General features: G+C 41.4%; 1 protein-coding gene across 1 annotated transcript; it reads left to right on the top strand.

Moving 5' to 3' along the window:
• The first annotated feature begins 280 nt into the window (after positions 1 to 280).
• On the top strand, positions 281 to 8,558 carry LOC136423510 (neuroligin-4, X-linked-like). The gene is made up of 5 exons (XM_066411695.1): positions 281 to 756; positions 4,356 to 4,511; positions 5,196 to 5,381; positions 5,590 to 6,382; positions 6,656 to 8,558. Exons 1-5 carry the CDS (start codon positions 348 to 350, stop codon positions 7,452 to 7,454), a joined length of 2,343 nt encoding a protein of 780 aa, XP_066267792.1. The 5' UTR covers positions 281 to 347; the 3' UTR covers positions 7,455 to 8,558.
• Positions 8,559 to 11,440: the final 2,882 nt, after the last annotated feature.

Genomic DNA, 11,440 nt, shown 5'->3' with positions numbered 1-11,440 from the left:
TGGAGGCAGTTGAGTTGCTCACCCAGGAGGACACTGACTAGACATGGTGATTTCACGGTAGCGAGGAATCTAATCTTCTCTCTGGCCCTATCTGTGTTCCTTGCCGATGTGATTATTGCACCGTTGTTTGGCACTTATTTCTGAGTCTCTGCAGTGAACCTTTCAGGCAGATAATCATATTTTGTATTACCAGTCATGAAAATTACTTCAGCAAATTTACATACTCGTTGACCATGTATTAGTATATGTTATTGTTCATGTTAATTACATTGCTTTTGTCTATTTCAGGCTTCACATGGCATGACCTGGCATAACAACCTGGGAAGAGAAAGCTGTACACTGTGAAGATGGATTCCATGTGGGTGACATCCGCTGTACTGACATGGATCCTCATGACTGCATCTGCAGACTCTAATTCTGGGGAAGTTATCACCACCAAATACGGATCTTTTCGAGGCAGACAAGTCCCTCCACCTAAAGACAGGATGCGTGCGGTGAACAAGTATCTGGGCATCCCGTACGCAAAACCTCCGGTTGGCACCCTGCGATTCAGACCACCGCAAGAACCAGAAGCTTGGGACAAGGATAAGGTGAGAGACTTCACCAAGTTTGGTCCCGTCTGTCCGCAGATTGTGATGTCACCAGGGGACACCGACCTGCCGTCAGCAGTCCAGGCCAGGGAAGCCATGCGGCCGTTCCTGGAGACGATGGACGAAGATTGTCTGTACTTGAACATCTACAGCCCTGTTATCAACGGTCAGTACTTTAAGCTATCAAGCGTTTATAAGTAATTTCTAGTACATCAAGAAGTGCAAAAATCTAGACGTCTACCGCCACAAACGAACAGAAGTCAAAGTTGAGTGAGCTATTCCAAAACATCATATTACTATGATTCATTTTAAACCTATAAATAATCATAGCTAATAGATAAGTCTAAAGGTTTTGAATCTATCAGAGTTTAGCAGAATTCTAATGGCTCCGTGGCAAAAATATCACCCAAGCTTGTACCTGTACCAGTATGTGTAAATTCGGGTATCTCCAGATCGACATTATGATGTATCTGACGTGTAAGGAATGTAGATCTTCCACAAGTGGCTTTGTTAGCTCCAGGCCACTCTCTGTGACCATACCATCTATCTAGCTCTCGCTTGAAACGTTCGGCTAAGAAAAGTATCGGTCAAATTCATCGCCTTCGGTCCAAAACCTTCCTATGGAAACGCGTCTATCACCTGTCCAGCCGCCAGACGCCTCCACACCAGAGTTTTAACCAGGATTATGTTGTCTCCAGCTATGGTATTTTGCCGTGCAGAACAGATATCGATCTCAAGCCGGAAAACAATAGTTTCAAAACCTTATTTATGATAAATCAATACCCACTGTTCCGAATTCGAAGAGGCTCCATACTAAATGGAATCCGAACTCACTGTTGCCTCATGACTCCAACTGAATTTGGGCTGCTGCCTTGATTTATTTCATATCATATTTGATCCAACCGCTACCGAAGGTTCAATTTATTCTCAAATTGAAATGTTTGTAGCCAAAAGGTCAAAATGACATTCATTTTATCAACTTTGTCTGCTATGCTTCACCTTTAAACTGTAGATATATAGTTTCACCTGTGATCCTTTAAAGGAGTCATTTATGGCTGATCGTAACAGGAAATGGTCCATCTGAGTAGGAGATGACATTACGTTCAAGTTCAAAGCTACAGCGATTGGTGTCGCAGTTATGGGGTGTCCCCGCCACGTTACCATGATTGCCTGCCAACCGATAAGAGCCTAGAACGAGGAAAGGGTCTTCAGACACATTAGACTAAATCGTCTTGACATGACCTGAATACAGGTGTAGCCTCTTTGCTTCCTCTTTGCTTCGCAAATTATTCTCGATGCCACCTGAATCATATTGCTTTGACGTTTAAGTGTAATCTTCTAAAAATGTCAGATGACTTTTCATTCGATCATGTAACGTATTATTATCATTATTATTATTATCATTATCATCGTTGTCGTCATCATCATTACTGTTATTATCATTACCATTATCATCATTATTATTATCACTATCATTATTGGGGTTATCATATATGGCATGGCCACGTGTTACGGTCATCGGTACAAGAGAAACCATTACACAAGGAACCATCTAGGGAGGAAGAAAGATAGCTTGGAAATAAAAAGGATGGAAGTATAATATCAGAGAATGGACAGGCATGACACTAAGAGAAACAGAAACCGAGAAGGGCGCAGAAAACTGATTGCCTGATCTGGTGCTCCAACAGTCAAATATTTATACTTAATGATAGTTGAGATGAAATACTGTACATAACGTTACATATATGTCCTCGAAAGTTGTGAGATTATTACATTTCGTTTAACCATATTGTAGCAGACTTTAGAATAGAGTGACATTTGTTTAACACCAATGGAGATCCTAATAAAACAAACAAACAGAATAATTCAGCCCTACAATTTGATATACCTCGTATGTGCATACAAGGCATTCTTTACTCTATGAGGCAACAGTTACCGTAGGCGAGTAATATCCAAAGACGTCGACGTTTCAACCCCAGTGGTAAGGGGCAAAATGTCACCGATCTTGGTCGAAAGCAGGAGCAGTCGCTACATATTTGCCATGCACGTTGCGGTGAGGGGCATAATTGTTTTCACATCGACCATATACAGATCTTTCGGCAGAAAATGTGTATGTCAGTCGTTTTTACGCTGCCGAAAGGGTTACAAGATGAACAGATCAAAGACATGTTGTGCTCGATATTCGAAATCCTCGCGAATGCGACGTCCTCATTTTCTTTGATTGAAAGATGGCGAAACTTTGAGAACGTGTGCTAAATATTTCTTTCCACTGTCAGGATGTGTACAGGCGTTATGACGTTAATCAATCATACGTTTCTAGTTTATCTAAGAGTCTTCTGACCACTTATGTGTGTTCTTTGGATAATCTGAGCACCGTTTCAAAGCCATCAACTCTAGCAATTAGACAGCTCACCGGGCAGTATCACACTATCAGCAGCCCTTGCCTCCATGCGAACACTTCAAACCCTAATATTACCCATTTGTAAGCATCCAGGTTGATCCGAGATCATTTGTAAAGTCAGCCGAGGAAAATTGGCCGACTGTGGGTAGCCCATAACGACCCATTAGTGGTGGTTGTTACCGGGGAGGGTTTGGGGCAGGCAGAATTGCCAGCTGTGACTACGAGTTTCACGTCATCAACCATGGCCAGGAAATTGCACCATCAAAGCTAGTCACGTATTCTGCGTATTTCGGATCGAATAGCTATCCAGAGTAATATAATTCAAGGAGTCGTGACTAAAAGTTGCACTGGCTTCTTTGGCAAGGACGTATATCATATCAAATGAAATCAAAATTTATCGAATCAGCATGGCAATCATGCACGTAAATATCACATATTGCGTTGACTTATCATGCACTAATGATAGTGCCAGTTAAAAAGTAGATTACAATTAGGACTAAATGATGAATTCACGGAATCAAAACGGTTCCATACGTTTAAGTTTAAAAGCCTCAAATATAATTTTCTTCTGAAGGGTATAGACATAATGGACAAAGCTTGAAGTGACATGGTACACGCATACTACATGGGCCTTAGCCTAGATGTTGTAAATATTTGCACGTATTAAAATATGGTCAACAAGCAGCATCCATATACTTATAGTTAAGTCACGTATGTCGTGTATTGTGTGATTGAATAGGAATATAAGTCATGCAAAAGGGGACGAAAGAATGTTAAAAATTGACGCGCAATATTAAAACCCCCTATTTTTTGTACAATGTCAAAAATGTGTATTTTTATATGGGGTATGCAATAAAACAAGAGACAGGTTTAGGGATGAGTAACGTTCTACCTGATAAATGACTTAAAAGATCCACTCATAAAACGATATCACCGATGGAGCCAGGTTGTGAATGGCATAGCATCGTCAATAAAATTATTTTCGATGTTGCTATCATTAGCATTTCAGTGGCGCTTGCAAGAGAGACATTTTTGCACTAAAGAAAATGTGAATTACACGAAACACTACTATGCTTATTTCTGTATGCATATATCTGTATATATATACATATATGTATGTGCACTGTTTGAGTGTGTGTGTGTGTGTGTGTGTGTGTGTGTTTGTGTTTGTGTGTTGGTATGTGTGTGTCACATCGTGTGTGTGTGTGTGTGTGTGTGTGTGTGTGTGTGTGTGTGTGTGTGTGTGTGTGTGAGAGAGTTTTCTGTCAGTTGACCCTGTTTGTATGTTTTTATCATCCAGTCCAGTGATTTTTTTCCGTTTACAGATAACTAATCAATCAATTAATTGAAATCTGTTATTCTAGGTCCTGCTCTTGATGAGAGGTACCCGTTAGCCGTGCTGGTGTTCATCCACGGCGGTGGCTACACTTCCGGGACCGGAAATGCTTACGATGGGACCGTCTTGGCCAGTCACGGCGCCGTAGTGGTGGTCACCATCAATTACAGACTGGGAGTGCTAGGTAGATATATATTCGCGTACACGGATTTGCCTCGTCGAATCAATTAATGTTGCAAGAAGCTAGGTTATAAAATCCTTTCTCATATTAGACGCCCTAAGAGTATGCAATATCGATCATATCATACGTCAGTTCTGAAATTAGATGACATGCATCACATGCCATCATGCTATTTGAATTAAAAGGAATACACTGCGGGAAAAATAGTAGTATTTCGTGATTGTATCAACAGTAGTCTTCTTAGGACTGCTGATGTTAAATAAAGCGCATTGATTTTGATACAATAACACATTCGTAAGGTCTTCTACAACTATACCTATACATACAAACCACAACAAATGTATAGAAAATAGTCAACCGACGTACAAGTATATGAATAGTACATGTTCAGTTTGACGTATCACTTCTACTAGTGGTTCCAAGATCTAAACGTGCTTTGATATATTTACCTATTTGTACACAGTAAGGGTTATCTCCTCCTAGAATGTTAGTGAATTTATCAATGGGGTGGCGTGTATCAAACTCTGTTGAGCAAGCAGAAAGAAAGTTGAACAGCTTTGAGGGTTTATCATCATATTCAGTGAACAACCCATGACACAGTGACGTTCATCTTCAACTGTAAACGTTGTTGTTTTTTTTCAGTTGATACCAACTCATTTAATATCTTGGGTATGTTTTTCTCACCAGGATTTCTGAGCACGGAGGACAAGTTTGCATCCGGGAACTACGGACTTCTTGATCAGATCGCAGCTCTTGATTGGATCAGTGAAAACATCAGGCACTTTGGTGGGGACCCGACGAGAGTTACTCTTGTAGGGTTTGGATCTGGTGCGGCGTGTGTTAATCTACTGGCTTTGTCTCCTAAAGCTGCAGGTAGGGGGTCAAGTTCTTCTCATACACAGCAATGTATAATCATTCATTGATTGTCTCTTTGGGGTAGCAATAATACCATAGACCATAAATCTTATTCCACATATGCATTTATCTGAGTTGCGTTAATATAGTTTACTTGCCGCCTGTCACATTTGTGCCGTATGAAATATCGAGGAGATTTTCATCCAATTTGGTTTCATTTCTCCAGGAAAGTTTCGTCGTGCAATCATTCAGAGTGGATCGGCTTTAGGCACCAGTGCTATCGCTGAAGACTCGCGGCACTATGCGACAATGCTGGCCGAGAAGCTAGACTGTTGCCGACCGGACGCTGCTCAAACTGTGCAATGTCTCCGTAACAAACCTTACCAAGACCTGCTACTGAAGAACATGACACCGCCATCGTTCAGTTACTACCCCAAGTTCGGTCCGTCCGTTGACGGTGTTGTTGTTCCCGATCAACCTCGAAGACTGCTTGAAGGTGACCTATTCCGGGGCTATGACTTCATGGTCGGCCTTTCAGAAGAGGACGGATATAAGTACATCCCTAGCATCGCTGTCATAGAAGACGGTTTATCTGATGATGAATATAGGTATCTTATCAATGACTTTGTTAACCAGGTATTTCCATATAGAGAAAATGAGATCCAAGACGCCATACTGTTTCTGTACACAAACTGGGGGAACGATACGAATGAAACAAGAAGAGCCGGTATTGTGCGCATGCTCACAGAACAACAGATCGCAGTACCGATTGTTGAGGTGGCAAATCTCCATTCAACCAAGAACACAGAGAGCTCGACATACATGTATTCTTACAGCTACAAGGCCATCAATACACCCAACCCCAAATGGGTAGGAGCGGTACATGGGGACGAGCTGCCATTTGTCTTTGGTGCTCCCGTTGCCCCAAAAGGGATCTTCCAGCAGCTGAATTTCACCAAAGGTGAATCTATGTTGAGCGTCGCCATGATGACATACTGGAGTAATTTTGCTAAAACCGGGTAAGTTTGACTCCTTAACTCTATAGTAGTCGTCGAGATGCTCTGTATGCTTTTATACCTTATGTGAACTGAACAATCCTTATGAGATGTAAATGATAACATCATAGCATTCTGAATGATAATCACAAATGGGTAAAGAATTATCGGACTAATCCTGTTTTTTGTACCACATTTGAAATACAAGAGTGTTTGCAACTCGGTGATAAAGTATTGTTGCTTTTTGCTTAGTTCGTAGTTATATTTAAAAACTGACAATAACGTATCTATTTTCAGAGATCCCCAACAGCCCAGACTACAAGCCACAACTTTCCTCCACGAAAGGCCAAACAAGTTTGAGAACATCCAGTGGACACAGTACAGCATAGACAACTGTAGTAATTGTCAAGAAACTTACTTGTACTTGGGAATGAAACCTCGAGTGGTAGAAGGTTTTCGACCGCAGCGCATCGCTTTCTGGATTGAGCTTGTTCCAAAGTTGCTCTATCCAGGGGATGTTCCTAGTAACAACTATCTTTACCCTCCGGAAGATGCCGACGAATTGTGTCAAATTCTAGACATAGGACAGACCATTCTAACCGGAGGTGGCCTCGTAGTACGCCGTCCAGATGGTTGGACAAAGCCTTCAGTAGGCGTGACCGGCTCAAGCACCACGTGTATTTCTATATCATCTACTTCAGCTTCTCCAAGCCAATTTCCTGGAAATACTGTTCCTGGACTTACAGGGGAATGGCGGCCGGACTCTCCCGGTTCGAACATCAGTAGTCAGGACAAGGGACAAAATTACTCTGAACTCAGCATCGTGATTGCAGTTGGGACGTCGTTACTTGTTGTTAACGTGCTGGTCTTCGCTGTGTGCTACAACAGAGGGAGAGCGCGTACAAAAAGACACAAAGAGACAAAAAGTCGTGACAGAATCAGGTTAAAGGTCACAGACATGCGGGAGGTGCTGAAAGCCTACGAGGTTGCAGAAAGCTGTGGATCCAGTCCCTGTCAAACGCTGGAAATAATTGCTCTCAAAGATGAAAGAATAGAAAACTGTGCCAAATTCCAAGAAAAGGGGGATGTCTTGTAGAAATGATTAATCTTTTGTATTGCGATACGACTTTTGCACAGTGTATTTTATTGCAACACCCGTGTAGTATGACGTTAATCTCCAAGCAGATTTACCGGTAGCATGGCAGTATCCAAAGGGCCAAAGCAGTGGCCAATTGGATACTACTTTCACCCTTTTGATCGCCATCTGGATCAAATTCCATGGATACGGGGGCCCGAGTTCGATCCTAGGGTCCACTCCAGCTTGGAAATGTTGTAAGGGATTGCATTCGTCATTTTGGATGGTGACGTAATGCCGGCGGCACCGTGCATGAGGGAGCTTCGAGCATAAGCCACAAGCGTCAAACTTCTGCACGCAAAAGAACCCAACACACGTATCGAGAAGAGTATGGGTGACCCGGTGTGCTTGGCCAAAAAACGCAAGGCCGCATTGCACTATCACTAGCTACTTGAAAAAGCACCATGCTTCACCTCCAGCTCAATTGAGGATGACTTCTTTATCTACCTTATGGCTATTGTCGTGCCACCATTAAATCTGCTTGGAGATTAACAAGAAGTATGACTGTGCCTTTTGTCAATAACATACCTGATATTCATCGGTATTGCCTAACTCTCTACATGAGGGAAGTTGCAGCCTACCTGATCTACGTCATCGATTTCAAAGAATGATATACTGAAATCGCAGATTGAGATTTTTCATACGTGGTTCTTTCCGAAAGGTGCTTCTCTCAGAACAGTTTATGTTTGGTATACGGAATCCCAACACAGTGGAACACATGGTCCCAAGATACATATGACATGTATATTCTAATGTTACTTATTGGGTTGGTCTAAAACGTGTAAGTTTTCAATCAGTATTCGAAGCATGTGTTTTAGTTTCACGGTACAAAGGTGGAATTGAATATTGATTTGTACATTTTGTATATGAAAGTCATTGTAGTCGCTTATGAATTTTTTTCAGTAAGGATATTGTAGGAATAAAAAAAGATACTTTCAGTGGCTCTGAAATTAATGGGAATTTGCCATGTAATAGGAATACGCATTGCACTGTGTATACGTATCTTCCTGCAGCTGAAGCTGTAACAATGTAAATTATGTGTATTAAAGCTGCCTAATTCGTACACATCATTTGAACAACTGCACGAGTTATTATAATACAATGCTAAACTTTTTTCCAACACTAAGGTATTCACGGATCGAATTTTCGACGACCACTGTCGCCTTCTTCAGGATCAATAATGACCAATCACTGCCGAACGTAAACTCGCGAGAGTTACGGACATGTGACTTTATTGACACGTGTCATTGCGGATACGTGACGTCAGCAATTGGTCAAACGTGCCAGGAAGTTTATAACGCCCACTGTCTCTGTTGAGTGACGGCTGGAGTGCCCTGATGTATATGGCCTCCTTTATACCTCTCATAAAGTAGTCAAGGTCAGTTATTATTCTAATAGTACGTGCCCTTCAAGCCAAAGATTTTTAAAAAATCCCTTGACACCATTGACAGCTTGCGCTAACAGCGCCCATACTATCACGTTCACAACCTACAACAATACGATAAGGAGGTTCACAAATCTAGGTATGCATGTGTAGCGAAATGCGAAATGCGAATTGTCTAGTAAACCTAGACAATATTCCTGACGAAAACTGTTTACAAGCTGGGGCCTACATCTTTGACACATTACCCGCAATGAATTTCGCTGCGCATGCGTACCTAGAATTGTGAACCTCCTTATAGGTCAATACTTTCCATTGCTGGAAAAAGATGGCTAGCTCCACATCCACCAGACGCTGGACGGCAACACTTTCCATTCAAAGCCAAGATGATGTGTGTGTGACCAGTAGAGATAAGAGCATGACATTCTTCAGCCGTGCTACCTATCCTTACCTGGAGGACATGGTGCATTTACTCCCCCGATCGAATAGCTTTGTTCTCTTGAGGACGAGCTCACATGCTTTCTGTTAAGCCCCCTCTCACTGGACCCGCGGCACGCTGGCGGCATCGCTGCGTCCTAAACCGGATTTGTGTTACCCTTGACTTCATAATGGGAATATCATTCAAAGCGCACAAGTATGACCAAAAAGACAACAAAACACACAAAGCTTAAAAAGATTCGTTTCTTGTCGATGAAATTCGTTAAGTGCTTTGTCAATGCGATTGGCCGCAGCGACACCGCCAGCGTGCCCCGGGTCCAGTGATAGGGAGGATTTACTACTGTACGTTCTACATAGGCCTCTATTTTGAGAACTTTTAAGGGAGGGTACCTTTTATTCACGCTAATGAAGGTTAGACATCCAGGTAATAAGACGAAAGGTAGTGTATGCTACTTTAAACATACGACCGTTTCCAAAATCTATCCAGTTGCTTGAGTACATGTTACCTTACGTATCATTTGTTTAGGTTTGCCGTTTGGGGCTATCAGATTTTGATTAGCACTCAATAGTGACATGATGACTTTTGTCACAAAGTTTACGTTTGTTATGTTATACAATGTGATGGAAAATCTCAGCAACAAAATTCAATAGTCACTGCACTCACAGATATATTTTGTGCCATGTAGATTTTCCTGCATTGATCTGATGTATACTCAAACGAGCTTTTCTTGCTAAGGGAATCATAAAAATCGCGAACACAGTAGTAAGCAATGTCCTTTTCAACGAACGATATATCTTGACTTCTTGCTTTGAGTTCATCCACGAACCTTGCATTCATTCTATATGGATACGATACAATGCTACGCCTCAAGTAATGCAAAGCATTAAAGGCAATGTAAACGGCAGATTGGGCCTTAAAACTCGCAAATAAGCTGGCAAATCGTACCATCAAAGCTCGTTTCTGCTTACTAACGGTAATTCCGAATCTAACATTCATACAGTGTACATAGGCCTAAAGTATTACACTTCAGGTGGGGTAAATGTAATGGGCCCCGACCATTTCCTGTATCCAGTGAGATCATTTTTTCTGACCCATGAGAAGAGAGTCTGTGCCGAAACCATTAGGCAAGGCAATAATGGATCATACATGGGACGACTTCTGATTCAACACAGCGTAATATCTTTTTATCTTTATACTTTCTTTCTAGAGCACTGAATGTCCGGGTGAAGCAAAAGTCAGCGTTCTGTTTTAGTACTTATGCTGAAAGATCCATAGAACATCTTTTGAAACACCATTCTTTGAGATTCAATGCGTTACGTGTCTTGAACTGAAGAAGTTCAAGACTATATCTCAACCGCAATTTATCGTCAAGTGTATACGCTTTCTCTATGACGATATCTTTATCATACACAAGCATTCATACAGCCCAGATCATAAATTTGGTAAAGTAAGGGTCAGCGTTCTGTTTTAGTACTAATGCTGAAAGATCTAGAAAAATCTTTTGAAACACCATTCTCCGAGAGTCAACACGTTAAGTCAACTGAAGGATTTTAAGACTATATCTTAACCGAAATTATCGTCAAATGTACGCGTTTTTTCTTTATTACTACATCTTTATCATTCATAAGCATTCAGACTGATCGGATCATAAATTCTTAATAGATTCGTTTCCTTGCACAGGGATAATACCATTTTGAAAGATAAGCTTCCCTAGCATGTATCTATAGCCTGACGTTTCTCGCGTTGCACCCACCGAGAGATTAATGATAAAAGTTTTGGGGGGAGGATTCATTTCCGTTTTATGAATACAGTGATGGAAATGCCATGTCCGGTGTTCCATTGCGAATTTCGCAACTCTCTATGGTGTAAATTAAAAGTGGGTTGGGAAATCAAGCCAAGAACAGTCGTAACATTCACTCACGCCATGCAGCCTTGCTTCTCAACATCTCCTGGTCCATATTTGGCAATGATTTGTATTGTTTATACCCCTATTATAATAGGGCGGCGACCTCGCTGCGACCTAGAATTTGACATATTTCTCAACAATTTTCATAAATAAGAAAAGAATTCGTTTTATACTATGTATGTTTTGTTATCTTTTCAGTCATGCTGTAACATTTTGTATGA

This window comes from Branchiostoma lanceolatum, chromosome 17 (assembly GCF_035083965.1).
Source record: "Branchiostoma lanceolatum isolate klBraLanc5 chromosome 17, klBraLanc5.hap2, whole genome shotgun sequence".
NCBI classification, from domain to species: domain Eukaryota; kingdom Metazoa; phylum Chordata; class Leptocardii; order Amphioxiformes; family Branchiostomatidae; genus Branchiostoma; species Branchiostoma lanceolatum.
This window is presented reverse-complemented; position numbering and strand designations above follow the sequence as displayed.